We start from the raw sequence: 26,119 nt of genomic DNA, 5'->3' as shown, positions 1-26,119 counted from the left end.
TGTTGTAAAATCGAAAAAAAAACTTAGCGGCTTTGCTCCATTTCAAATTGTAGAAAAAAATAAGCAAAAATATATTTCTCATATACGCACTTATGTTTGTATTGAATAAACTAACTATTAATATAAAATAAATAAAAATAAACTAGCTTTTGATATTATTTATTGAATATAGTTTCTTAATTATCATACCCTCGTTTAGCAAATAAGTTTGGCAATTACGCGATTTATTTGATCGATTTTCGATAAATTTACGGACGAGGACTATAAAATTATAAACCGCCAACATTGCTGATTGATAAGAGCTTATCTAAAATTTGTAAATTCAGCGACATATGTTGGTTGAGGCCGACTTGGCTAGCGCCCTGAAATCGTAGAGCCAAAAAATGTTTCTAGGTGGCAAATGCGAGCGACTCAGCAGATAACGTTGCCGTGTATAACCCACTTAGTATTCTTAACAAAAACAAAAAGCTTCTTATCAGAAAACGGTGGATGGCTTGCACGTTAATTATATATGTATATACATTCATACGTTCATAGATACCAATGCCAATTGGTCACCGGTTGATTTCTCTAATTTAGTGCTTTAAAAACGTTCAACCACTGCGGGTACAGCCGATCTTTGATAATCCCTCTAGCAAAATGGGTGGTTGTTGTAGTGAGTTTGTCTATAAATTTTCATATTTCTAAGGATAAATTCGATTTCTTTACTTATCCTCATTTTTCTTTAGGTAATCGTAAATCGGTTGATTTGCCAACGGTGCCCCCAGCGCCAGCAAAGCAGCGAACCACGACATTACCGGAATTTCCAACAGTTACAAACAATAATTCCGGCATTTCTTCATTGGGTGCAGGGGGAGTTACAAATAGAGCACTTGAAGAGGATTAGTCCTACAAGAAACGCATAAAACATGTGAATTCAGAAATATGTGTTTAATGTATACTTAATTTATGTTTATATTAAATTTCACATCACAAATTATAGTAATTAATATCTGTGTGAGATATGCTGCAATAAATAATAATGATAAATTAAACTCATGGAAAATATTTTGAGTATGAGCGCCAACAGCACACATTGGGCGCACCTGTTGCTTTCAAGCACATATGACAAAAAATCAACAACAACAATAACATTAAGTACTTATGGAAAGTAACTGGTAAGCAATAAACATAAATAAATTCAAAATGTAATTATCGGCTCACCAGCAAACGTTGTACAGCACTGAGAGCACAACTGTTGCTCAGATACTTTAAAATACTTATGCAGAGTAACGAATAAGCTGGGCGCATTCATCTGGCACCGCACGTGCATGCCGCTCGTGTGTTTGATTTTTTTTAGAGAGTTTGTTGTCAATTTTCATAGATTGTTTATGAGAATCGATGCGAAAGGTGTATAAAGATGGCCATACAAACGAATAAACGGAAAAGAAAGCATGAAGCTGCATCCGCAGACCAAGCCGACGATGCTGAAATAGCGGTACCCAAAAAGATGCAGAAGGAATCCGACACGCCAAAGCGAAAATCAAAAAAGGCAAAAGACAAGGAATGCGATGAGCAGACGCAGTCACCGCAGAATGAAGAACAGCAGGGAGAAGATATTGAAAAAACAAAAAAGAAAAAGAAGTGTAAAGAGGCGCAACAGGTAAATCAACAAGGCGAGGAACCGGAGACAACAACAAATCTCAGCAATGACAGCAAGGAAGAGCCGGCTGAACTTGAAGGAGGCCAAGGCGAAGAAGAAGAGTATGAAAGAATGGATGAAGATGAGATCAGTCCAGATTCGGGGATTGAGCCCGAAGAGCAACCTATGCGATTTCCTAATGATTTCAAAATGCTGAATTTTCGGAGCAAATTGCTTGGAAATAATTTTATAACAGGTAAGTTGTGATTAAGACTATGGGACTTTTAATTGACTAAACATTTTTATAGAGTTGCGGCATTTTCTGTACATGTGCCAAATCCGTCCAAAGATCGTGGCCAAATATATTGAAAAGCGTGGCAAACCTTTGGAACTAGCCGAAGCTTTCAATCGCATCGACAAGAAAAATGTGCTCCATTTAGGCTACCTATGCGAGGCGTTGCAGCGTGTTATCATGGAAATACTCACGAATCAAAAGGAGCACATGGAATCGGCTGCACACGCCGGAAGATACTTTCTTAAGGCCCATGGCCCGCTGCTGGAATATCTGTTGCAATCGGCTCAGATGAGTCATCGTCGTAATGCACTCAAACTGCTGACTGCAATTGTCTGCGTGGATGCACAGCTGGGCAGGCAGGTGCTCAATTCCTACGACATACTCTCCAATGTGAAGACGATGGGCGAGATGCTGTCTCACTCCAGGTATGATTACAAAAACGAGGACACTGTGCGTAAAGCATATATACACTTCGTGCTCTCCTTTCTGGTGGATGGCAATGTGGTGCTCATTCGCAACATTCTTGATCGAGCTCATCTGATTCGAGAGCTTTGCAAGGGTCTCTTCTACGATGATCAGGTGACCGTTTGCGTTGTGCTCAACGCTCTGCGTCAATATGTACTCGAGAATCCCAGCATATTGAAGACAAAGAAGGTGCATGTCTTCGATTTAGAGTGCTGCAAATATCTGCGACGCCTCTACGACTGGCAAGGCCCTCAAGGTCTAGTTAGCTGGTACAGTGGACAGAAGAAGGACAAAACAGCAGCAGTAGAGAGCAGTGCGCCGGAGGGACTCGAGGCTGTAGCCGCAGCTGCACATAAACTGCTCCTGTTGCTCTTCACCTCGCGCAAGCATGGCATCTGCTTCGATGCGATGTCTAACTATCGCCAGAAACACAACAAGCTGCAGGGCAAAGTGTTGGGCTCACTTTATCGTCCGTATAATGATCCGCTCAAGAAGGAGCTGATTCTCAAGACGCTGCAAGCCTGTCCGGATCTGGGCAGGCATACGGTACGGAATTTCTCCTCGATTGTAAATCCTATATATCTGCCAGCGACAGATTTACGAAATGCAATCGATATGCTGGCCCAGATCATTGAAGCCTTGCCACCGAGCTCTCTATCTGTTGCCCTGGATAAGATGACCCTAACTGACTTTACCTATTGGATCAGGGAGGTGTGCCTGCCCACCGAGGCTCTGCTGCACATCGTGAGCAAGAGTATGCTGAACAGCAAGGATTTCCCGGTCAGATTGGCTGTCAATCGCTTACTGCTGGCCATGATGACGCAGTATAGCAACTACGTGAACGCTGTTACCCTGAGGGAGCAGTCGAAGCGAGCAGGCAACTCGTTGCGTAAATTTAAGTTCGAGCTGCTAAATCATTTGCTAATCAACTTCCCACCTATCGAGGGCATACTGTACTCGCTGTACCTAAGTATTCAGGACCGATCGTCAGCAGATGTAAATGTGCTGGATCATCTGTCGATCACTCTAGAGCTGATCCTGATCATGTGCAAAGAGAATCGAGCATTCGTTAACAAAACGAGTCAAATTCTTGATTATTTGGATGTCTTGCGTCCGTTGTACGAGACGAACTTCGACGAGGCGGTGGAGCAGAGTGCGGATCAAACTGAACTCTTGAGCAAGGTGGAAAAGATTAAGCTGGAGCTGAAGTCGATCAAAACGATTTTGTTGCTCTTCCCACGCTCGCTGCATCCGCAGGAGCCGCTGTTCGAGAAGGTGTTCCGGTCGTTCATCAAGGCCTATATGCTGGAATCCGATTTGACTATTAAGACAGAGGCTGGCGAGCTGTTGCACAGTTTGCTCCAAAACACGGGCATGTTCGACTCGTCGAGCTACGAGATTGATATTTGGCTGGAGGCATTAATTGGCTTCGACGGCCAAACTGTGGACAATGTGACCAGCATTTTGCTGACCATCCTCTCACTGGACCTAACAAAGGTGGAGCAGCTGCCCACGCAGAATGCAGCCGAGGTGGCCAGCAATGTGGAGAATCTTCGCAAGCTGTTCAAGCAAATCGAACAGGGCCAAACAGTCCAGGCGTACGTGGAGACATTGACACTGAGCAAAATGATGCCGCTGCTGTTGCAGGGCGTCGACATAGAGCCGCCGTACGATGCCTATGTGGAGTTGGTCTCTGTGCTGCTCTACCACTACCACACGAAGCCGGAGCAGGTGCAGCAGCTGTACAGCACACAGCTGTCGGAGCACGAGTCATACATGCAGGTCGGACAGCTTTCTAAGCTGCCCGCTGGCATTGCTAAGCATTGGCCCCAATTGGCCCAATTGCAGCGGGCGGTGCTGAAATCCTCCAGTGAATCGTTTGACCAGATATTCAAGCCTGACGCTGCGGACAGCGAACACTTCGAGCTGCAGCTAGAGGACGGCAACAAACTGCAGCTGCAGATAAGTCTGCGTAATCCACATCGCAACATGATCTACGCCCATGACTTGCTCTTCCTGCTCTGCCAGCTGGTCGAGAGCAAGCAGCTGAAGGCGCGGCAGGCGCAACTGATAGCTGAATGCTTGATTCGCCTGCTGCAAATAGCCCAGCAGCTGGATGGCGGGCAGCAAGTGAAGGTGCCCGACGAGCTGGAGGAGAAGCAGCAAGAGGAGTCGCACACGCATCGCTTGCTGCACTATATCTACAGCATTCGCCTCAGTCAACTCCGGGCAACGCACTTGCTCAGCGAGACGAGCGAGACGCAACTCAATTATGTGAGCTGCCTGCGTCGGCTAACCGAGCACTGCCGCAGCCTGGACAGGTTTGTCAGCTACACTGGCTACTACAGGCAGCAGCTGGTGGTTGGCTTGGAAATAGCGCTGAATGATCCGAAAGCCGTGAAGTCCGCTGCGCAGCCTGCTCAGCTCTTCGAGTGCGTTGCCCTTGTGGATGCCTTTGAGCTGAATGCCAGCGAATGTGCCGAAATGTTGCAGCTGCTCACCAGCAAGCTGCAGGCGGAGGACTACCTGTTGCCAACTGGCAAGACGAATCATTACTACGAGCTCATGGTGCGCCTGCTGAGACGGCTGGCTCAGCTGGAGCAGCCCATCGACTGCAGCCAGTCCATGCTGCAGCTGCAGAGCTATTATAGCGAATTCTGTGAGCGAATTCAGCTCGCCGAACAGCTGGAGCAGCTGGAGTTAGCGCTGCTGGAGTTTTTGAGCAGTCAGCATCATCACCTGGCTGGCTGCAATGGGCAGTTCTTCAACAGCTTCTTCTCCACCTCGAATCGCAAGTTAAGCAAGTCAGCCATCCGACTGGCTTGCCTGCTCCTGGATCGCAACACGCAGCTGGCTACGACGTTTGCCAAGCTGCTGCCGGAGCATGTGGAGCAAAAGGAATTGATTTACCCACTGCTGGAGGTTGCCTTTAAGCGTGGCTATCAGCTGGAGCAGTCACTGCTGCAGCGCTGCTATCAGAGCTACAAGAATGGCATACTCAAGAGCATCGAGAAGCCGCAAAAGGCGGCACTGATCTACAGGGAGCACGCAGCGGCGAGTGCTGCGCTCATAGCGAACTGCATGCCCAAGTCGGAGTGCCTGGATTACAGTCAGAAACAGCTGAAATTCGATGCGGTTGAGCTCTTCCAAATGCGAGTCGTCAACGAGATTTACAATCAGGCATTCGCCAGTGGCAAGGATGCAGTGCAGCAGTCCAATATCTTTGTTAGCTATGTCAATTTGAATGTGCAAATGCTGGCGCTTGATCTGAAGAAGCAGAGCGTGCAGCTGGACAAGCTGGAGCAGCTAGCATTCAATTGCTACGACTGGTGGCAGCGATTGCCCCAACTGGAGGAGCAGCAGCTGGACTGGAGCCGCTTGTTGACAGCTTCGCATTGGCTGAACTTCTGTCGCAGCTGTCTAAAGCAGGCCATGCACATGCCAGAGGAGCAGCATCGCACACCCGAGCAGGACCACACCAATGGACTGCTGCTCAAGCTGCTGGCCTATCTGTGCGACCAGCTCTACGCGGACTACGAAGAAGAGGCGGGAGAGAGTGCAGATGCTGGACTGCTTTATGAGATGGCCTGCACCCATTCCTGCTGCTATGACCATTTGCTGGGTGAGCTGAGCGAGGTGAAGACGCACTTGCTGCAGCTGCTGGAGACGTTGGCGAGAAAGGCGCCCTCAGCCCTACACAGCGCCCACATACCCGTCATCCTGGGCGCCTACCATGCTCGCTTGACTCCCGCCGACCGCTACGCCTTGGCACTGCTGGAGCACTATGAGCGCTTCGATGTGGACTTGGCGCAGTATCGTCCGTTTATCTGGGGCGAGAGTGCCGTGGCTCACTACGCGTTGCGGGCTGCTGACGAGGACGAGCGGGCCAAGCTGCAGCAGCAGGAGACGAACGTGTCGCAGGTGCTGTCCCTGATTGTACGCTCCTCCTGCCAATACACCATTGAGAACTTTCCCATCTGGCGGGTGCTGCACGCCAGCAAGCAGTTGCCTGAGCTGGAGTTTGTCAATCCTGCAACCAAATCCCAGAGATTCGGGGATAATCTGCTCGAGCAGCGCATCGAGCAGGGCTGCACGCAATTCGAGCAGCATGTGCGTCGATTGTGTCCCAAGCGCGAGGAGATCTACGAGCAGTGCTATGATCCAGCCTTTGTACTGCCCCTGATGATTCACTGTTTTGCGCCGGAGTCAGCGGTGCGGGCCCAGTGGCCCGTCCAGAACGGATTGCTCGCCGTCAGCTTTTGTGCCTTGTCGTCCTTGGACAAGGACATGCGGCTGGCGGCCGCCTGCTGTCAGCAGAGATATCGAGCCCACTTCGAGCTATCCAAGTTCTTTGAGAAGCCCCTGTGGACGCAGGCCTACGACAATATACAATCCGGCCTGGGTGAGCTGCGCAACTACTGGCTGGCACAGCGTCGCGTCCACGGTGGAACACCTCGTGTGCCGCTGATTCCCGTGCTCTTCATCGCGCACAGCTTCAACATAAGCACGGATCCGACGCACTTGCTGTACAAGCGACTCATGATGTACTTGCAGCTGAAGCAGAGCTTCAACTTCCAGACTATACCCGAGTTCAACATCTTCTTCTACTCCCAGGAGCCGGAGCATCAGCAGTTCAGAGAGTTCATTGTGCAGCTGCTGAGCCATGGCATCAAATGCAGCGCTGATCTCTTCCTGCTGGTGTCCACGAACACGTTCAAGGTGCTGCTCAGCTTCTATGGCTCCAACCTGGCCACTCTGGACACCAATCTGCTGCTACTCTCCGTGCTGTCCACGTGCGTGAAAATACCTGGCGCTGTGAAGATCATGCTGGACCACGTTGGCATCCTATCTTGGCTAATGGGCGCCATACGCGACGTCCAATTCCATCAGTTCGACATCATTGAGGGCATCATTAGCATTGTCAACAATCTCTGGTATGCCATGGCCGCCAGCCAGTCCGAGCTGACGGACTATGCCCATGTCCAGCTGCGCTTGCTGCACCTGGTGTTGCATCTGTTGCCGCTGCTCTCGCCTCGAGTCTCCATACCCAGTCTGGCCCGTCTGCTCAATGTGCTGCAGAAGACCACTGCCGCCGCCTCCAGTGGCCAGTATCGAGCGCTGTCTGGCCAGCAGCTGGACATGTTGCTCGACTGCGTATCTCGCCACTGGCCAGAGCACATAGCAAGCATCCGTTATTTGCGCACCTTCGGCGGCTCCTTTGCCTGTTCCCGCTCCGAGTACTGCGATCAGTTGGCCAAGGATGAAAAGCTGGACTCGCACTCGGTGCTGGCTTTATCCAGTCTGCGGCAATACGTCAGCGACTGGTGGCAGTCGCACAATCAATCGGAAGCGCAGCCTGATGAAGTGAATCCCCCAGCCTCTTAGTTAAGTAAAAACAACGATGTTAGAGTGTTAATAATATTGTAATATTTGCTTTTGAATATACATATATAAATACTTTGTACATTATATAATTACAATTATATATTATGAATTATTGCGTGGATATAATGTTTCGCATTTGTCGTATGGCAGTCACCAGGCGCGGCTCGCAGCCAGAGCTGAGGTTGAGGTACTGGTCGGGTGCAGCCTTCAGCAAAGTCAGGATCTGGGACAACTGCAGGTTGATGGTCAAGCCCAGTTCCTCGAGCACGTTGGACAAGTACTCAATGTCCACGCTGAGCTGCGTGGCCGATGAGGCGGGCAGAGATTTGATTTGCAATATCTGCGTCTGGTACATCACACAGCATTGCTCCACGACCAGGGAGAGCAGGACATCTGCACAGGGTATCGCCTGGGTGTACTTGATGTTGCAGAGCTCAAGAGCTTGCTTCAGCAGTGCTGATGGCGACAACAGCAGCGGCTCCAGATGCTGTGGCAGCGTGAGCAGATATTGGCCAATCTGCGTGATGCTCTCTTGTGGAGCGTAGCTGAACGCCGGCATATTGATGGCCGATGAACTCGAGTAGGCCTCCACGGGCGGACGTATATGCGCCAGGTGCGCCTCGATGGGCTGCAGCAGGATGTTCAAGGTGATGTCATGCGTCTCCGCCAGATAAGTCTTCAGTGTGGCATAGATCTGTGGGAAGATGCCCAAGCTATCGGAGCTAGTGGCCGCTGTTGCCTCGCTCTTCTTCTGCTGGTAGTCGGCAATGGTGGAGAGCAACTGCTGATGCATAACGCGCTCGCAGGTCTGATAGATGCTGATCTCCTGCCCACTGGCTGGTTGCTGCAGCTTGTTGGCTAAGCTGGTCATGCGCAAATGCAGCAGCTGCTCGAACTGATGCAGCTGCAGCTGGAAATCGGCGAGGCACTGCAGCTGGGACATTGTGTACTGCAGGAGCGACCAGTTCTCGCTGCGGGCTGTGCCCTCGCTGTTGCTGCTACCCAGGCTGAGGCTCAGCTGCCGCTGTGTGCGGCTGAAGTTCTCCAGCTGCCGCTTGAAGATGCCATTGAGGACCGTAATCAGTTTGCACAAGGCCAGGTCGTTGGTTATAGCCTCACAGCGCGCGCACGCCTGCTGCAGCCACTCGTAGAGCTTGCGAGTGCTGTCCTCCAGATGCCGCACTGCATCACTGGGCGTCGACTGATTCGATAGCAGGCGATCCACTTGTGTGGACAGCTGCGTCTCTTCGAGCCGTGGATATTGCTGTATGAACTTGTGAAAGTATTCAAAGATCGCCTCAGCCAGTTGGCCATGCAGCTCGGCAGGCAAGCTAATAGACGACTGCTTCAGCATCGAGTTCAGATGCAGCACGAAATTCTGATTGGCTTGCGCATACTGAGCCAACAGCTCCAGCCGCTCATTGGAGCTCTTCAGCAGCTGTAGTATATGGGCATCGCGTGTTGGTTGCAGGGCTGGCAAGAGCTCTGCAATGACCAGAAATGGCTGGGACTGAGCCACGTCTATCGACTCATCTGCAAACAGCTGCACGCACCATTTCAATTGGCGTTGGCAGTGCTCCAAGAGCTGGTCGTAGAAGAGCGTGAGGAAATGCTGCTGCGGCGATTCGCTCGCCTGCAGCTCGAGCGTCTGCTTCCATTGCTGTTGCAGCACATTCTTTTGGACGGCTCGATAGTACTGCTGCAGCTGTGGCAAGCGCTGAATGCTGCTGAAGATTTGCACATGGCGCTGCGCCTGCTCCAGATTTGATTCGGCAAAGCATTGAACTAGGCTAGGCGAAGCCATGGCCTCCAGGCGATTCTTGAAGTCCTCCACCTGGGTTTGGCGCTCGGTATGACCAGGCAGTTGCTCCTGAGCCTGCAGTGATTTCTGCAGCGCTCGCAGCTTATCGCAAACGCCCTGCAAAACAGGATTTTGTATAGCTCATCCATTGAATCTGGAAAAGTTTAGTTACCTTCATATCATTGCGTTCAAAGCAGTCTTCCAGTTCGGAGAGCAGATTGCCCCAACCATCCGATTCCTGCAACGATTCTTTGGCCGCCTGCAGCTTGCTCTGTAAATTATTCAAACGCTCCAAAGTGGCCATGCAATCGCCGGTTTCTTCTTGAACTGCCGCCACCTCCTGACGCATCGCACTCATCTTCTGCTGCAACAATGCCACATCGCACTGGAGCGTGGCCGCTTCCTTGGCGATGCGTGGCATGCTGGCCACAACCTGCTGGCTGGATTCCTCGACAGCATAGTTGACCTGCTGCACATACAGCTGCAGCTTAGCCACGTAGCTTTGTATGAACGATGTGGCAGAGGCGCCCTCTTGTTTGTTATTCTCCTCAATGTACTTCTTATAATTTGCATTAATCCAGTCGGTGGCTGAAAATTCAACTGGCTCTGACAGCGCCGATATATCCATTTTACAAATATTTCTAATGCAAGTTAGAGAATGTTTTTCATTTAAAGGTTCTTGATCACACAGCTGTTTAATTTTCAGTGCTGATAAATGTTGGAAAACCATATTATTAACATAGCAATGAGCTTGCGTCACTTAGCAAAGTGAGTTCCAAAGCTGGGCTTTTACTCGTGACACGCGCATATACCCCTTAAGCAAGTGTTTTTTTCTTGGTTCCAGATTGCTGATAAACCGCTAGACTTCTTGGTTTAGGATCGGCACAGCTGTTTCTTTGCACAGTGTTGGTGAAGCTGGTAAGTTACAAAATTGGATGAGTGTTATACATTCTTTCACGAAAAGAAAATATGGACAGTAAATTCATTTTATTAAGTTGTAATTTTGAAACTCTAATTCCAATCATAACAGCTAAAAAATGGTATTTATGCACATAGAAGCAACGACGCCTGCCGTGACGTTGGTGTTTTACTATTTCTTAAATCAGAATTGAATATCGTGAGACGAAATCCCAGCACGCGCTCATCTCTAGCTTATGTATATGTTTTCCTGGCACTTTCCTCGTGAAAATAACAACGATTTGCTTAAAAGCTGATGTTAATGTTTTAAGTTAGTGAAACATGTCAGTTTGCCAAGCCGACCCCTGGCAAATGACAAGCAACAGCATTAAACAACAAGAAAACGGAAACAGCAGAGTGATTGAAACATTTGAGGATAATTTCACAAGCAGCATCAATAAAGAAGAGACCGAAAGGCGGGCATCAGCGGATATCGACCTAGAGTTGAAGGAGAGTAATGTTACAGGCCCACAACAACTTGAGCCCTTGCCAGATTCGGCAAGCTACTTGCAATTGCTAGGTGGGTATATCTATACATTTGTCAAAATATTTTATATCAATTTCAAGTTTTGATATACAGAGCGAAAACTGCAGAAAGTGCAAAAGGGAACCAAACTCTTGGACTCACTGCAGGCGAAGAAGGAGGATTGCATGCGCTCGCTTCTAGCCTCAAGCGGTGTTCCGGAGAAAACATTTGAGCAACTGCTCGAGTTTGATACGCCCATCGAAAGCGGTCGTCTGCATCGTCATCTGCTGCCCGTTCAAGCGGTCACGGTAGGCGAAACATTGGAGATCGTTAAGTACGACGAACTTGAGGTGGAGGAGGAGCACCAAGAGGTGGGCGAGCAGCAGCAAGAACAGAACTAAAATATATATACACAATATGATGGACTCTACGTTTGGCAATGTGTTCCTGTTCCTTACCGATTTGGCTTGGAAGAGTCGCCTAACCATACCTCTGCTGGTAACAACAGCTTTTCTGGTCATGGACATACGTTTGCAGATCGAGATTAACATACAAACTGGTCAAGTGGTAACAGAGAAATGTTAATGATAAAATTAATGTTAATCTGACTAAATGTATTCATTTTCGCTCACAGAACGCTAGCGATCTGGATGAGCCCGAGGAGGGTCTCGAGGACCAGGTGGCACGCGGTGCTAATGCCATGGAAGAGGAAAGCGATGTTTATACGGATGATCTCGAGGAGTATAACAGCGAGTATACGATCGGCGACGATAATAGCAGCGATTCATCTCGCTATAGCGTAGATGTCTATGATGAATTGGGCTCTGAGTATGGACTTGAGAACGATCTTGATGCCTACTCGGCCAGCGATATGCACTTCTAACAAGTCGAATATATATATACACATATATATAAATTTTAAGAGTAACATGTACATTGAGTAACTTAGATTAGTATACGTATTATATTGCCATTATTATAACGTATTTATATATTTCGGTGTAATCACAATTTTGAATCTAGATCAGAGTCACATGTCGTTTTATTAGCCAAGCTTTACATATACAGTTTGATCAATTCGTCGCTAACCGCCGATGGCGTTAAGATGCCCAGGTCCGTGAATAGCAGCGTGATATAGGCAGGCGGCGTATAATCGACCAGTGGATGCACCTTTGAAATGTCATTCAAATGCTTGCGGGAGTACTGAAAACCAATAGAGAAATATCATAGCAACAGCTCTTCAGAGTAATCTCTTAATTTTGCCTTACCTTGTACTCGTTTGGCAAGTCTCTCTGATTTAATGGATACAGCCGAGAGAACTTGAAACTTTCGGAGAGCACATAGAAGGGTTTCTTCATTTCGCGCGCACACAGGCCCATTGTATAAGAGCCGATCCGATTGATAATGCCGCCGCTCTCAACGATCGCCTCAGCGCCAACCATAACAAAGTCAACCGATTCCATGACATAGCCCGTCGCCGAGTCCAGTATAAGTGTGCAATCAATGCCAGCTGCCTGCAAATCCTGCACCATCTCCTCCCTAAAAACCGGATAACATTAAATAAATGTGAGTCCGTTCTCCTATGAGTACTTGCCCTGAGTTCCCTATGCCGCCTTGCGTCACAAATACATGAAACGTCTTTTTGTTCTGCGATGCTGCTATCAGAGCTTTGAGAACGACCCGTGATCGGGAGTGTGTGAGGATTCGGCAGCCATCGCTGATGAAGCGCTGTGCCTGCTGGGAAATCACTTGACGCGAGTTTTGCAGCTTGGTTAAGAAGATCTTGCCCCGATTCAACATTATCTGCCGACACTCCTCCATATGCTTGTCGTCCAAGCTGAGTGTTATGAAACGGCAGAAGAGCTCGCCCGCCGACACAATCGCGGCTATGGACAGATCCGTGTTGCGCATGGCCGCCACAGCCTCGCGCATTGTGGTATGCAAAATGTGTATGGTGCCAACTGTGAATGTGCAACAAATATATTCGTACTTAATAATAATTTTGGTTTGACGACTGTGCTTGCTTACATTGTTTCTTTTCCAAGATCATGAGCAGCGTTTTGATGGCCGCAATGCCTGAGGACAAGTCCTTATCATCCTCGAGCAGCTGTAGAAAGTATTTGACCACATCTGTGAAACACAAAGAGTTCAATAGGAATCGAGTCAATGCAAGTTTACTGCTGCTCACCAAATTCTTCGTTAGGTTTAGTAACTTGTGGCATTTTATAGAGTAAATGTTTAACTGTTCCGCGTTGTCAACAATTGTGATCGAACAGCTGATGTCGCACGGGCTGCACGTAACGACAGGTTGTCAGACTCACGAAGGATATTGAAGAAACTGAACTACTACATCAATAAAATAGTTAATATAAAAATAACTGTGAAATGCATCCAAGGGCATATTAAGTACATATAATTCAAATGGTAATGCAAAAAGATGATATTTACTTGCTCTATTTGAATAACCTACACTGTGCAAGCAGTGCTGCAACGCAGGCAGTTTACGGCATTAGCCAACACTGTGCGCCGGTGCTCAAAAGTAAACAATTGAACATTTTAGCAAATGTTATTTTGTTTTTATTTTGCTTTTCGGCATAATAACGTAACAAAATTAACGAAATGTGCATTAAATTAAAAACTGAATCGTTCAATTAAGTAGGCAGAGTTGGTTAATGCGCATTATCATCGTGTAATTGTCGCTGTTGGACGACGCGATAATGTTTAAACTAGAGTCCTATATAACACCAATTTTGCTTAACTACGTGGCGAAATATGTTAAAAACATTCGCGATGAAGATGCACAGGTATCGCTATGGGAGGGCGAGGCATCATTCCATAACTTAGATCTGCGACTCGATGTCCTCGAAGAGGAGCTGAATCTACCCATTGAACTCGTATCCGGCCATATACACGAACTCTCCATTCAGGTGCCCTGGACAAAGCTGACCTCTGAGCCGGTGCGCATTGAGATAAACACAATTGAATTCGTTGCCAAACTGCCGAATGAGGAGAGCAAGCAAAGACGTGCCTCACTGCTCGAGGAGCAGCGTCGGAAACGTAACTCAGTTGAAGGCGAGGAGCCTCAGCAGCAAGCTGGCACACCCACTCCATCGGGCGTTGTCAACAAGATCATCAACAACATCAATTTGCAATGTCACAATATCATATTGAAGTATGTGGATGACGACATCGTCGTCTCCATGAACGTGCAATACTTGAACTTCAGCGCTGCAGACGAGCATTGGCAACCAGCCATGGTGGATGTCCATCCGGTGAATGTGTATTTGCGGAAGCTACTTCAAATCTCTGATTTGACCATTTGCCTGGATAAGCGAAATACGGCTGGACGTATTGAGGTGTGCCAAGAGCCCATACTCTACCGTTGCACCCTGGAGCTGCGTGTGTTGCTGAAGCATAATGCCAACACTGTCAGCACGTCGAGCACCAAGCGCATTGGAGTCTTCACCAAGTCCCTGGACATCAATGTGTCGTCGCTGCAGCTGCCCATGGTCATGAAACTGGTTAAGTTGCTGTTGGAACTGAAGCCCAGTGAGCCCGCAGAGGAGGAGAACATTTTCAATTTGGAGCAGCCAGTAGCATCGACAAGTGGCGCTAGCGCAGGTGCCGCTCCTACCAGTGAGGCGACTGGCTCCATGTTTTGGCGCGCTTGGAATCTGCTGCCCAGCTTTGAGGGAAATAACGCGAATTCCGAGGAGCTGATAGGGCATGCCCTCGACATAGGTGTGTATGCCGAGGAGTTCAATTTCCAGCTCAAGAACTCAGAGCTAATCAACGATCAGGCCATGGGCGGCCTGAAGCGCATTCGCTATACGCCAATCGTGCGCCTCAGCCTGGGCGGCATCTACTATGAACGATCGCAGCTGAAGGAGAACGACTGGACCAACGTGAGGGCGGGACTGTCCAGCATTTGCATGGAACCGTTGGGTATCTATCGCAGCGATGATCCAATCGATCGCAATCTGGTCAGCACCAAGGAGGTTAGTTTGGAATACGACTGAGCTCGTATAGTTCATAATGCTGATCACCTGACCTGAAATGCTTAATGTCTTCTCCACTCTTAGCACAAGAACGCACGGGCATTTGTGGACAAGAGTCTCTTTGACGATCAGTACAAGTTCGCGGATCGTGTCTGGTGTGGCCACAACCATGACGACTATTTCGCACGCCACACCGATGAGTATATGCTCTTCCGGAGTCCGGTGCTCGCCTTCGATGTTGTCGAGTGTCGCGCACCGAAGCCAGCGAAGAATCAAAAGACGCCGGAGACTCCACTGAGAGATCTGGGCTTGCGCATGAAGTATCGAGTGCTGTCAGCTGGCATCGCATTCCACTTCTCGCAGTCTTTTGTACAGGTTAAAAATGTAATTAGTGATTTGTTGCGTCCTTACGATTATACAGGATATACTGCAGAATCCCCAATCAGAGAAATCAGCAACAGCAGCCCGGTGAGAAGCGAACCACAGGAGACGGGCAATAGCCAGTATATGACCTATGCCGATTTGGAGTATCTAATCGGCTTTATGCCCACCTGCGACTATAGGATCGAGCTGCGTGACATGACTGTGAAGCTCTTTCCCAGGCAGCAGAGTGCCGAGAGCTCTACGACATCCAATCAACATCGCTTATCCACCACTATCAACCAGTCCCTCCTGCCCTATCTACAGCTGAACTTGTCCTTGGCCGAGGGCTCCATTACGACACCCGCGAATCCCAAACGTCTTGTGCAGCTGATCACTCAGCTGCAGGAGAAGCCGCGCGAGCTGATCGATTCCTGTTACAACAACTTCAAATTCAATGTGAAAAATGTGACGTTGATGGCCCAGAATACCACGGCAGCAATGGGGCATGCAAAGCTGATGAATATACCCAGTATGCAGCTGCAATTCAAGAACCTGCTCCTGCCCAACGATGAGAGATTCAATTCGGCTCCAACGCAGCAGGCTGATGTCCAAACGGAGCTGATCAACGTGGAGTTCTCCAAGCGTGAACTTGTCATAGTGAACACAATCGTGCCACTGATATTCGACTACAATGGAGCTCAGCTGGGCGGCCTGGCGAAGATGGTGGCCGAGGCGAATGTCTCCGCCGATGTGATCAAGCTGCAAACGCTGATCACCAAGGTGCAGCTGAACTATCTCAAATTTCAGACGCACCTGGCGATGCTGTTCTCGCTGCGTAACCTGAACACCGATGTGTATCACACAATGATGAACATTCGCAACGTGATCATCTCGACCAATAAGGGCAGCAACAACAAATGGCTGGAGCTGCAGCTTCAGCTCCCGCAGGAGGCATCGAGCTCATACAGCAAAGTGTCGCCAGCTACTGCCATTTGCATTTGGGTCGATAGCTTTCGCCTAACTCTAGACATCTATTTGCTTCAGTTCCTCAACTCTTTCGCCAATCCCGAGCAGGGCATTGAAAATGGTGGGTATTTATTTCGAAGGGATCAATGCATCGTAGCCTAAACTCATGGACGTCTTATATTCCATAGATCCGGAAGCCGACTTTGACAGTTTTAGTCAATCGGAGCGGTTTCCCTCCTACGCGTCGATGACTTCAGTGCCAAAGCTGACCCAGAGTGAGGTGAATTTGCGTCGCACTAGTCGCTCGAACAGCCGTAAGATCTCGAATCCGGCGGAGACAATACACGCGAGCTCCGAACGCGACGAGAAGCCCGTCACGTACATAGAACCAGTTAAATTAATGCCGAAAATGGAGTCAACCTCCAGCATGGACTCCGTGGGCGTGGTTCAACTGATAAGCCGGCTGAATAAAATGGCTGTAGTGTTCGAACTGAGCAAAGCGAGAATCGATGTGTGTGATGTAATGCTGCGCAGGAATAGCAAGGACTTACAAGTGGAATACACCGCCATTCAATTATCGCGCCTGCGGATCAAGTCCAGCAACGGCGACGAGGTGGTGCGCGGCAACATACGGACCGTGATCAATGTGAACGACGAGGTGGACCTGTGCAATTTGGTAATGGAGGCCAATGACTTCTCCGTCGCATATCATCTGCCGCCCGATAAGGTGGATATGATTGTGGAGCCTGTGCGCACAACCATCGCCTTGGCCCTGTCTCACAAATTGTCGAATCCAGCGAAGCTGAGACATATTGATTCCGAGCCCAACAAAGCAGATGAACCAGTGGATCAGCAGTGGCCCATCACATATTCAGTCAACGTCCATATGGATATGTCACCTATAAATGTCTTTGCGCGCCACGTAGGTCTATGAGAACCCTTCCATTGATCCCACAATTAATCCCTTTTTATTTTGTAGCTGAAGCTCTTGAGTGAACACTTTACTATTGTGAATGCAGTCGGTAATTCGCTCAGCACATTCACAGCCCGTCCATCCCCACCCAATGAAGCCGAACGCAGATGCAATTTGGAAATTTACACTGGCAGCGCACAGAATTATAGCATCCTGAAGGAATTCCTGGAGCTGAAAGCGAATGTGGAGCCAATGGTTAAGACTCCAGGTGAGCTATGTCTAAGAAGATATATATAGTCTAGTCGGTACCCTGCTTACAATTAATGTTGTATTTTACTTTGTATAGATCTCAAGACCAAGGGCATTTTGACCTTCTTCTGTCAGTGGACTATACCGCGCATATCCTTGGAAGTGGAGAGCTGCAGTGGTCGAACGCAACGGAAACTGTTGCTAAGCCTAGAGGATCTGTTGCTGAATGTGGACCGACATGAGGATTTCACAAAGATCACCACCAAACTAGAGAACGTGAGCCTCAACTATTACGAAGCAATAGATCCGGACGACTGGAGGCTCATGGATGATTTCCACATCAAAGTGCTGGGAGATAGCACTAATTTGCCACTGATCAGCATAGTGGTTACAACGGTCAACCTGCAGGATCTGTACTCGAAGATCGGGGCACGCAATGTGCACAGCAAACGTCGCACGATCTCTGAGCTGCTCATCGAGGTGCAGCCGATCGAGATGATATTGCATGTGGACAAAATTACCGAATTCCTGTTATCCCAATGCGAGCTCATTGACATGCTCTGCAACGCCCAGCCTGCCGAGGTGGCTGTGCCGCCAAAGCAGGCACGGAATGATTGCCTACGAACTGTGCACGACTTGCCCATAGTGCATCTGAATAGCAAGGGCATCTACATCTATGTGCCGGTGGAGACGGATAAAAGGTGCTGCAGCGTGTTGCTGCTGCGGGTAACTAAATGGGCTCATTGTTGAGAATAATGTTATAGCTAATCTGATACCTTTGCAGATCGAGAACATTAACCTGACTCCAACTGTAGAGAATCCTTTAGTGCGTCAACCCATCCGCCAGGACATCTACAACAAAGCAGCTGAGCTGAACATGCTTAGCACGCCCGGTGGTTTGGTCGAGGATCGTCAGTATGAGTTGAGTGTGCGCAAGATTTCCTTGTCCTCTGGCAATTGGCTGCAGACCCAAAAGTTCCGTCTGGAAAAGTTGTTGTCCAATAAGCACACCAATCCGGCCTTGGAGTGGAACAAGCAGTCGCAATCCACAGAGCTTGAGCAGATGGACATATTCAAGGACTTTGACTTTATCATTGTCTATGCGCCAGCCATCAGCTACGAGCGCTTCCTGGTCTGCGGCGAGAGTGTCGAGTTCAATTGTGTCACTGACTTTGTGGCCACGCTGAATACGCATCAGATTCATATGATTTCTGCGATTTTGAATCGAGTGCAGCGCTGGCGAAGGTAAGCTTCGAGTGGCTTGAGGGTATTCCCTTTACTATATTGATTCTCGTTTCTAGCATCGTGGAGCAGCCCTGCCTGAATGTCTGCCCGGCAGCTAAAGATTCAACAGATATCAGCGGTTCTGTCAGAGATGGCACAGGATTACAGGCTCCACAGCATAGCAGTAGTCAGTGGCTGCAAACGCAACTACGGGACAAATTGGTGGATGCCAAGAGCAGCAGTGCCACCGTGCTGGGCTCCTGCCAGAGCGACTCGGGCATTAATGTGGCCAAGTACGGGGTTGCGGCGCGTGGTCCTCAGCAGTTGCATCAGATGGAATCACAGAAACTGTCCAGCCATAAGCTAATCTATCCGCGCAGCGTTTCTTTTGTGGCTGGCAAGTTTGAGCTACGGGTCTACGATGTGCTGGAGGAGCAGGAGAAGCTCACCTTGAGGCCGCTCCTATTGGTCACTGTGTCGCAGCCCAGTTTTATGGCTGCGCAAACGCCCCGTGGCGGCATCACCCAAGCCTCAGTTTTCAATTTCAACATTCATCTGGCCAAGCAGAATACAGAGTGCAAAGCAACTGTTAACGAAACGTTCTGTGTGCCTGTCTTCGACACGCAGCCCGGGACGCTGGACAGCTCGGGAATACCGCCTCCCCTGCTGACAGTGCGCACGCAATTGGATCGCTTTGAACAGCTCGAGTTGGATGTTGAGCTGCGCAAGCCGATGGAGCTGAGTCTGTGCGAGAGCAGCATCAAAGTGTTGTCCAGCGATTTGATACGCATCTACTCAATGCTCAGTGCCACGCCCTATTTTCCACAGCGCAGCGAGCGGCCCGTGGTGCACACGACACCCTTGCGGCAGCTGAAGCTGCAGTGCTTCAATGCGGATCGTCTGCACTTGGCCTGCGATCGCATCACGGTCAAGTTCTACGACGATGAGCAGAGCTACAACTGCAGCGCCGTCTGGCTGGACTTCAATGCTCACATCAAATTCAGTGCACGGCCACAGAAGGCCTCGGTCAAGTCCACCCTGGGCTGCGTCTATGTGCAGGCAGGCGACAAGATATTGCTGCACCCGCTGCTAATGCGACTCTCGGCCGATCTGCTCAGCGAGACGTGGTGCGACCAGCTGCTGAGCAGTGTCACGCTCAAGCTGAATGTCCTGCATGTGGATGCGAGCATTGAGAACATATTGCACCTGCGCCAAGCCCAAGCCGGACTCGACAGCATTAGGCAATACATCAGTGAGCAATGGCAGCAGTTTCTACTCAATCGTCCGATGCTGGGCGAGCCGCGGAAAGTGGCTCCCAACGAGCTCTTAAAGTATACGCCATCCGTGGACCAAATCGTGCGCTCAAAGACGACGCCGAAAACAAAGATGGAGTTCTATCAGGATGACCTACGGTTTGTTATTCCTGAAACTATGTATATTGCATTGGCTAATCTATTGTTTGATCTAACAGCGCTGGCGCCTTTCAGTTTGTCGACCTGACCACAGACACCGTGCTGCCCATGCCCTACCAGGTGCAGATAATCAAGAAGAACTACGGCATCATTTGCTGGCGCTACCCTCAGCCGCGCCAGATGAGCCGCTTACATATCTACCCAGTGCCCATGCCCGTGAGTTCTGCGGCAAGTCTGTGCTTTCCCTACCCAAACTAATTGCTTGCTTCGTCCGTGTAGATCGACAATCCCATTCATATCAAGTGCCGCATGGAGTACTTTAGCGAGACCCACGAGACCTTTTTGCATTACTGCGACTTTGAGCTCTCGGAGATCGACACCAAGCAGCTGGTGCCACCGGATCGCAATATAACCGCTACCATTTGGCGCGTGGTCATCATGCAATCGCTGATCTCTGTGGATGGCACCTGCTTTGTGCCAGAGGAGGATGACGATCTGCAATCGGTGAGCACTGGAGCATCCATCAGCCCCTTTGATAATTTTCAATGCTAATGAAAGTCAACTTTCACCTCACAGATCGACAGCAGTCACGTCCTGCAGGATCATAAGGGCAATGCGGACAGCGATTTCATATTGCATCCGAAGGTCCTGGTTGGCTGCATGCGCATCGATACCATCTTTCAGGCTGAGCTGGTGCCAAAGCTTCAGCTGCTGCTCAGCTGTCAGTATGTGGAGCTGAACATGCTCAACCAGCCGGATGCATCGAGTGTGCTGCCCGCGCCGCTGCAGAAATACTTCCTGCGACGCACCACAAACATCACGCAGACGTTTCTCAGCATCAACGTCGATGATCTGCAGCTGCACTCGGCGATCTACACACGCAACAACTACAGCGCCGAGCTGAACTTTCGAGGCAGGATCAAGTGCCTAGACTATGGCTCGCTCAACATGATGGACATCATGGAGCCGATGAGCTTTCAGAGCTATTTGCGCTTTAATGCAACGAAGCGCCTGCTGCAGGCCAACCTGTTGCTGGACAAGCTGCGCTTCAATTGTGGCCCCTGTGTGATCCACACGCTGCTCTGCTCCAAGCAGCACTGGACTGAGCTACTGCAGCAGCAGCAGCAGCAGCGCGACTCGGTGCACACCCTGATGCCCAGGTGCGTCATCGTCAATCGCATGCAAACCCACTTTGTGTTCGGCCAGACGGGCACCAACGAGCGCATCACTGTGGTGCCACAGGAGCTGCGTCCGTATTACTTCTGCAACGATGCCCAGAGCCAGGAGCTGACGTTCTACATTGAAGATCTGGACACGCACTCGCTGGACACCAGCGAATCGCTGGCGATTGCCCTCAAGTTTGAGGACGAGCATCGTGTGCATCACTTGCGCGTTGGCCAGTACTGCATCACCGTAAAGCTGAGCAAGCTGTCGGCCACCCAGGTCTACATCCTGGTCAAGGGGCAGATTGAACTGGTCAGCATGGTGCCATTCGAGCTGCTCACTGAGTTCCGCACTGAGGGCAAGCAGCTGGATGAGCAGGCAGCCAGTGCTTTGGCGCATCTGTTAGCGCCCAAGGGTCGCATATCCTTCTACCAGCAGGTGCAGCGCAACGAGCAGGTTAACATGAGGTATGTCAATGGGCATATAGATGAGAAGAATGTGTTTCTAGTGGAGTTCTCTTCCTTAGGCTCAAGCTAAGCTCGCTGAATGCCAAGGGACGCACTGGCGATATCCCGCTCAAGCCGAACAATAGTCTGCCCTGGCTGGTTAAGGTGCCCACGCAGACGTCGCAGCAGTTCGTCAGCCTGTGGGTGCGCATCCTTAGAGAAGATATTGAGCTTGCCTCTGGAGTTGAGGCTGACGACTTCAAGCCGCAACGCATACTCGTCAGCATCTGGCCCATATTCGAGATCTGCAACTTGCTCAGCTGCGAGCTGCAGGCCACAGAGAGCAGCAGTCAGGAGAAGCTCACTATTGCCGGCGAGGGCGGTCGCCTGCCCTTGAATACGGCCACAACCCACTCCACGGAGCACTGTGTGAAATTTGATTTTCCGTAGGTGTAGCATTTCACTTTCGCCTAGGCTTCCTATTGACACTCTGAATCTATTTTAGTTCTGCTCTGGGGTCCGATTCGAAAAGCGAATATACCTTCATGCTGAAGTCCATGGACTGGCACAAGTTCTTCCATTACAATCCGGCGGACTGGACCATTGAACGCACTCTGGATCGGCTGGATAAGAGCGCCAGAGCCAAGTGGCCACTGAACGATGCCGAAGAGCTGCGCGTGCAGCGGCCGTACGAATTGCTCAGCATGCTGGATGTTCAGTATCGTGCTCAGGCAACGCGCGAGTTCTCCTGCACCCTGGGCCTCGAGGTAGCTCCTTGGGCCATGTTCATCAATGACACAAATCTGGATGTCAGCATCTGCCTGGTCTCGGCTGGAGTGCGGCACAAGGTCCGCGCAAGCTGCTTGGAAATGCTGCCTGTGCTGAGCGGTCACTTCACCATCGACGCGCCCTTCGGTTCCAATTGGGTCTCCTCGATGGCCATTTGCGTTGAGCAGCATGGCCAGGCGAGCTCTGAGCGGCCCAGTGGATCGGGCCGCCATGTGCTGTTGCGCGCAAACTCCTATGTGGACATCGTCCTCGTGCGCAATGACGAGGTGCTGCGCTTGCTGCTCGAGTTCAGACTCGATGATGCACGACGCGTGTTCAAGCTGCGATCCAAGTATGTGATAGCCAATTGCACGGACATAATGCTGACTGCTCTGCCACTGACCATGGATCACAAGGAGTCCTCGGGCCGGGAAGAGATCAGTTCGTTGAAGTTCGACTCGATCAGCCAAAGACTCAAGCCCGTACAGGAAATGCCACATTCGTAAGTGGAGCACTCTCGCCTGTTATCCCATCTGAATACTCATTCTCCTTCTTTGCAGCAATATTGGAGCCACCATTGAGAAATTCCACGATCTGAATGCGCACAAATCGAAGCACACCTGTGATACGGCCTTTGTGTATTTCGTTTGCTTCTCCGTGAATGGGGGAGAGAAGACATCCATTCCCATCCCGCTGACAATGCCCTTCACGCGCCGCTGCTTCAACATACAAGATGGCAGCGACTCGATACCACTGATGAGCACCCTCATCGAGAAGGACAATGTTTACTATTTGAATGTGTTCAGGGACTCGTCGCCGGCGATAATCATCAACAACAATACGAATGTGAGGTTCATTGTGGCTCAGACCAGCGCCTCGGGCAACAGCAACGTGACCTGCACCTCGCCAGAGTTCACGGGCAAGCACTTCGAGTGGAATCAGCTGATAGAGCCGTACAGCAGGTGCTACTATACCCCGCCGCAGATGTATGCCAACTTCCCCGATGTGGAGTTCACCATGTGCAATCTTTCCCTGGCTCTCTACACTGGTAACTATCTAAGTCACACACAATCTCAAGTCCCGCTGAGTAACTCTCTCCCTCTCTCTCTCTCCCTGATTTGTAGACATGGTTGCCTGTGGCAAGCAGAAGATCAGCTGGTCGAAGCCCATTCGCACGGACAAGTCCTGGAAGAAGTTCATACACGTACCGAACCACGGCGATATCAAAGTTGTGATCTGTGATAAGCATCGAGCGATACGTTTCAACATCTACTATATAGCGCAGCAGTTGGAGTTCTCCGTCAAGGACTTGCGGTCGCGCCTGAAAGAGCCGGACGCCGCGCAGTCCGTATTGCCGCAGAGCGTGAAGCAGCAGGAGTCGGACTCGATGCTCCCAGTGAGGACCCAACAGGAACTGGAGCTCAAAAATGTTGATTGCATTCACCTGAGCGAGGAGTGCGAAACGAATCTTCAGGTCTCATTCCGCCTCTTCATCAAGAGCTTTGTCTTCAGCCTGCACACGAACGACCGACAGCGCGACTCCCTCAAGACTGAGGTCTGCAACATGTATGCAGACGACATGATGTTCGCCTACGACGACGATGACGAGCGGCGCGAGCTCCACCTGCAGCTGCCCAACTTGCAGGTGGACAACCAGCTCTACTCCAATGGCAAATACGACTTCCCGGTGCTGCTGTGCGCTCAGAAACTGTACAAGCGAGACAGCTGCCTGCCCCAGGTGTACGATCTGGACGAGCTCTACAGGAGCCAGGCGCAGGGCGCAGGGTCCATTTCGGAGCTGACCTTTGTCTTCTACCAGGATGAGCTGCAGCTGCAGGCTGTGTGCTGCAAGCTGCAGCCACTGCGCGTCTACATCGAGGATGCCTATCTCAACCAGCTGCTGGACACGCTGGTCGAGTGTGCGCCCTCCAACTGCATCCATACGCCGCACCCGGAGTGCAAGCGCCTGCAGCTGGAGGCGGGCCAGACGTGGTTGCCCGAACAAGTGGTTGGGCAGGCTCTGTGCATTGCCGAGCCGCTGCGGCTGCACAGCTTCATCGTGGAGCCGCTCAGTCTGCTGCTCTCGGTGCACACTTCGTCGCGTCTCTACATCGCCCTCGACCACTCGCCGCTCTCGTTCTCCCGCTACGAGCGCCAGCAGATTCTCACCGTGCCCTTGCGCTTCGGCCAGTCCTTGGGGCTACACTACCTGAGCGGAGCCATTTTCGGGGCTGGGTGGGTGGTGGGCTCGCTGGAGATCTTGGGCAGTCCAAGTGGACTGGCGCGCTCCTTCACCACGGGTCTACGCGACTTCATTTCGATGCCCGTGCAAGGCCTGTTCCGCGGCCCGTGGGGCTTCCTGGTGGGCATTACGCAGGGCTCGGCCTCGCTGCTGCGCAATGTCACCGCGGGCACGGTCAACTCGGTGACCAAGCTGGCCGGCTCGGTGGCTCGCAATCTGGATAGGCTCACGCTGGACTCGGAGCATATTGAGTTGACAGAGGCGCGACGGCGTGCACGTCCCCAGGGCTTTGCCGATGGCCTGACTCAGGGCTTAACCGGGCTGGGCATCAGCCTGCTAGGCGCTGTCGGTGGCCTGGCCCATCACACATTGGAGGCACGTAGCTCTGTAGGCGTGCTAACGGGTCTAACCAAAGGCATTGTCGGCGCCCTGACCAAGCCGATCAGCGGAGCTGCCGAGATGTTGGCTCTAACCGGCCAGGGCGTCCTGCACACAGTGGGGTTCAATGCCATGCCGCTGCAGGTGGAGCCGAGCGTGACGCGCAACGTGGCGCTGCACAACAGTTCGTACCGCATCTGGCGGTTTCTGCACGAGAAGCTGAGCAGCGATCAGTTGTTGTTCTTCCATGAGATCACACTCCTGCTTGATGGTCAACTGCATCCGGCTTTGCTCTACTTGACCTCCACGGTGCTGGTAATAATGGAGCTCAAGTGCGATGACCTGAAGTTCATTTCATCTGTGCTCAAGCTGGAGGTGCTGGCCGACCGCGAAGACTCCTCCAAGCTGTACCTGAGTCTAAAGCCGGAGCAGTCGGACGACATGGAAGGCGTAAGTACCGACACTAACCTAATCCGAATCGTATTTCTCATAACTTTTTCTGTTTCATCCACACAGCAAATGAAGTTCACCAATGAACGCATCATTAGCTTCCTGAATGCCTCGCGTGTCCATGGACCCATGTGCAATGATTCGTTGAGCGATCTGCTGCAGCTGCACGACCAGGACCAAGCCCGCGACGACCATCTGCGCCGCCAGACGCAGTGCATCTTCTACATCAAGCCAAACATTGGCCAGCACCTGATACACTATCTGAAGGTCCTCGGCCAGACACAGTGAGCCAACGAGCCGCCCGTGTACAGAATGTATTCCTATCGACATATACATATATATATGTATATAGCTATATTTTATACATCCATGTATATATATGTATATATTCATTCCAATGTCCAACTTGTATTGTTGTGGAATTCGTCGTTCCACGAGTATTTTATACCAAAAACCAAATGAAGTCACGACTAAATTTAATGCAATCTTCCAAATTGGTTGTATTTTTGTAAAAGCAAACAAAAATGATCTAATAAATTTATAAATGTATTGTAAA

General features: G+C 50.4%; 7 protein-coding genes across 8 annotated transcripts; 5 read left to right on the top strand and 2 right to left on the bottom strand.

Annotated features, from left to right (window-relative positions):
* The first annotated feature begins 497 nt into the window (after positions 1-497).
* LOC108611516 (uncharacterized) lies at positions 498-1,034 on the top strand. The gene is made up of 2 exons (XM_018004212.2): positions 498-655; positions 729-1,034. The coding sequence occupies exons 1-2, from the start codon at positions 640-642 to the stop codon at positions 884-886; spliced, it is 174 nt and encodes a 57-aa protein (XP_017859701.1). The 5' UTR covers positions 498-639; the 3' UTR covers positions 887-1,034.
* Positions 1,035-1,254: 220 nt separating this feature from the next.
* On the top strand, positions 1,255-7,875 carry LOC108611305 (nucleolar pre-ribosomal-associated protein 1). Its single transcript, XM_018003845.2, has 2 exons — positions 1,255-1,877; positions 1,930-7,875. Exons 1-2 carry the CDS (start codon positions 1,400-1,402, stop codon positions 7,764-7,766), a joined length of 6,315 nt encoding a protein of 2,104 aa, XP_017859334.1. The 5' UTR covers positions 1,255-1,399; the 3' UTR covers positions 7,767-7,875.
* Cog7 (conserved oligomeric Golgi complex subunit 7) lies at positions 7,786-10,399 on the bottom strand. Its single transcript, XM_018003916.2, has 2 exons — positions 9,740-10,399; positions 7,786-9,684 (listed from the first exon to the last, which is right to left on the bottom strand). Exons 1-2 carry the CDS (start codon positions 10,295-10,297, stop codon positions 7,876-7,878), a joined length of 2,367 nt encoding a protein of 788 aa, XP_017859405.2. The 5' UTR covers positions 10,298-10,399; the 3' UTR covers positions 7,786-7,875.
* Positions 10,400-10,806: 407 nt separating this feature from the next.
* On the top strand, positions 10,807-11,391 carry LOC108611481 (uncharacterized). The gene is made up of 2 exons (XM_018004166.2): positions 10,807-11,044; positions 11,105-11,391. Exons 1-2 carry the CDS (start codon positions 10,807-10,809, stop codon positions 11,389-11,391), a joined length of 525 nt encoding a protein of 174 aa, XP_017859655.1.
* Positions 11,392-11,407: 16 nt separating this feature from the next.
* LOC108611499 (uncharacterized) lies at positions 11,408-12,019 on the top strand. Its single transcript, XM_018004189.2, has 2 exons — positions 11,408-11,557; positions 11,625-12,019. The coding sequence occupies exons 1-2, from the start codon at positions 11,408-11,410 to the stop codon at positions 11,871-11,873; spliced, it is 399 nt and encodes a 132-aa protein (XP_017859678.1). The 3' UTR covers positions 11,874-12,019.
* On the bottom strand, positions 11,903-13,343 carry eIF2Balpha (eukaryotic translation initiation factor 2B subunit alpha). The gene is made up of 5 exons (XM_089462084.1): positions 13,179-13,343; positions 13,019-13,120; positions 12,581-12,951; positions 12,259-12,525; positions 11,903-12,193 (listed from the first exon to the last, which is right to left on the bottom strand). The coding sequence occupies exons 1-5, from the start codon at positions 13,210-13,212 to the stop codon at positions 12,047-12,049; spliced, it is 921 nt and encodes a 306-aa protein (XP_089318210.1). The 5' UTR covers positions 13,213-13,343; the 3' UTR covers positions 11,903-12,046.
* A 141-nt stretch (positions 13,344-13,484) lies between these two features.
* Vps13B (vacuolar protein sorting 13B) lies at positions 13,485-26,119 on the top strand. Of its 2 annotated transcripts, none has more exons than XM_018003826.2 (15): positions 13,485-14,988; positions 15,073-16,438; positions 16,506-17,239; positions 17,297-17,498; positions 17,577-18,205; positions 18,264-18,724; positions 18,781-20,115; positions 20,175-20,331; positions 20,395-20,619; positions 20,692-21,746; positions 21,806-22,171; positions 22,231-22,995; positions 23,054-23,541; positions 23,618-25,563; positions 25,630-26,119. In XM_018003826.2, exons 1-15 carry the CDS (start codon positions 13,708-13,710, stop codon positions 25,849-25,851), a joined length of 11,232 nt encoding a protein of 3,743 aa, XP_017859315.1. In that variant the 5' UTR covers positions 13,485-13,707; the 3' UTR covers positions 25,852-26,119. The 2 variants fall into 2 exon arrangements, with proteins under 2 accessions (XP_017859315.1, XP_089318209.1); XM_089462083.1 differs by having other exon boundaries at positions 20,674-21,746.

The sequence above is a fragment of the Drosophila arizonae genome, chromosome 2 (assembly GCF_054131065.1).
Source record: "Drosophila arizonae isolate 15081-1271.41 chromosome 2, UAZ_ARI_1.0, whole genome shotgun sequence".
NCBI classification, from domain to species: Eukaryota; Metazoa; Arthropoda; class Insecta; order Diptera; family Drosophilidae; genus Drosophila; species Drosophila arizonae.
This window is presented reverse-complemented; position numbering and strand designations above follow the sequence as displayed.

Bases quoted from the DNA above. Each gene is read 5' to 3' on its own strand.
- LOC108611481 (XM_018004166.2), top strand. From the start codon at position 10,807: ATGTCAGTTTGCCAAGCCGACCCCTGGCAAATGACAAGCAACAGCATT. The intron at 11,045-11,104 runs GTGGGTATATCT...TTTGATATACAG, and splicing joins AAGCTACTTGCAATTGCTAG to AGCGAAAACTGCAGAAAGTG.
- Vps13B (XM_089462083.1), top strand. From the start codon at position 13,708: ATGTTTAAACTAGAGTCCTATATAACACCAATTTTGCTTAACTACGTG. The intron at 20,332-20,394 runs GTGAGTTCTGCG...TCGTCCGTGTAG, and splicing joins TCTACCCAGTGCCCATGCCC to ATCGACAATCCCATTCATAT. The intron at 22,996-23,053 runs GTAAGTGGAGCA...CCTTCTTTGCAG, and splicing joins GTACAGGAAATGCCACATTC to CAATATTGGAGCCACCATTG.
- LOC108611499 (XM_018004189.2), top strand. From the start codon at position 11,408: ATGATGGACTCTACGTTTGGCAATGTGTTCCTGTTCCTTACCGATTTG. The intron at 11,558-11,624 runs GTAACAGAGAAA...TTTCGCTCACAG, and splicing joins ACATACAAACTGGTCAAGTG to AACGCTAGCGATCTGGATGA.
- eIF2Balpha (XM_089462084.1), bottom strand. From the start codon at position 13,212: ATGCCACAAGTTACTAAACCTAACGAAGAATTTG. The intron at 13,121-13,178 runs GTGAGCAGCAGT...TGTGTTTCACAG, and splicing joins TAAACCTAACGAAGAATTTG to ATGTGGTCAAATACTTTCTA. The intron at 12,526-12,580 runs GTACTCATAGGA...GTTTTTAGGGAG, and splicing joins GCATAGGGAACTCAGGGCAA to GAGATGGTGCAGGATTTGCA.
- Cog7 (XM_018003916.2), bottom strand. From the start codon at position 10,297: ATGGTTTTCCAACATTTATCAGCACTGAAAATTAAACAGCTGTGTGAT. The intron at 9,685-9,739 runs GTAACTAAACTT...CCTGTTTTGCAG, and splicing joins TTGAACGCAATGATATGAAG to GGCGTTTGCGATAAGCTGCG.
- LOC108611305 (XM_018003845.2), top strand. From the start codon at position 1,400: ATGGCCATACAAACGAATAAACGGAAAAGAAAGCATGAAGCTGCATCC. The intron at 1,878-1,929 runs GTAAGTTGTGAT...ACATTTTTATAG, and splicing joins TGGAAATAATTTTATAACAG to AGTTGCGGCATTTTCTGTAC.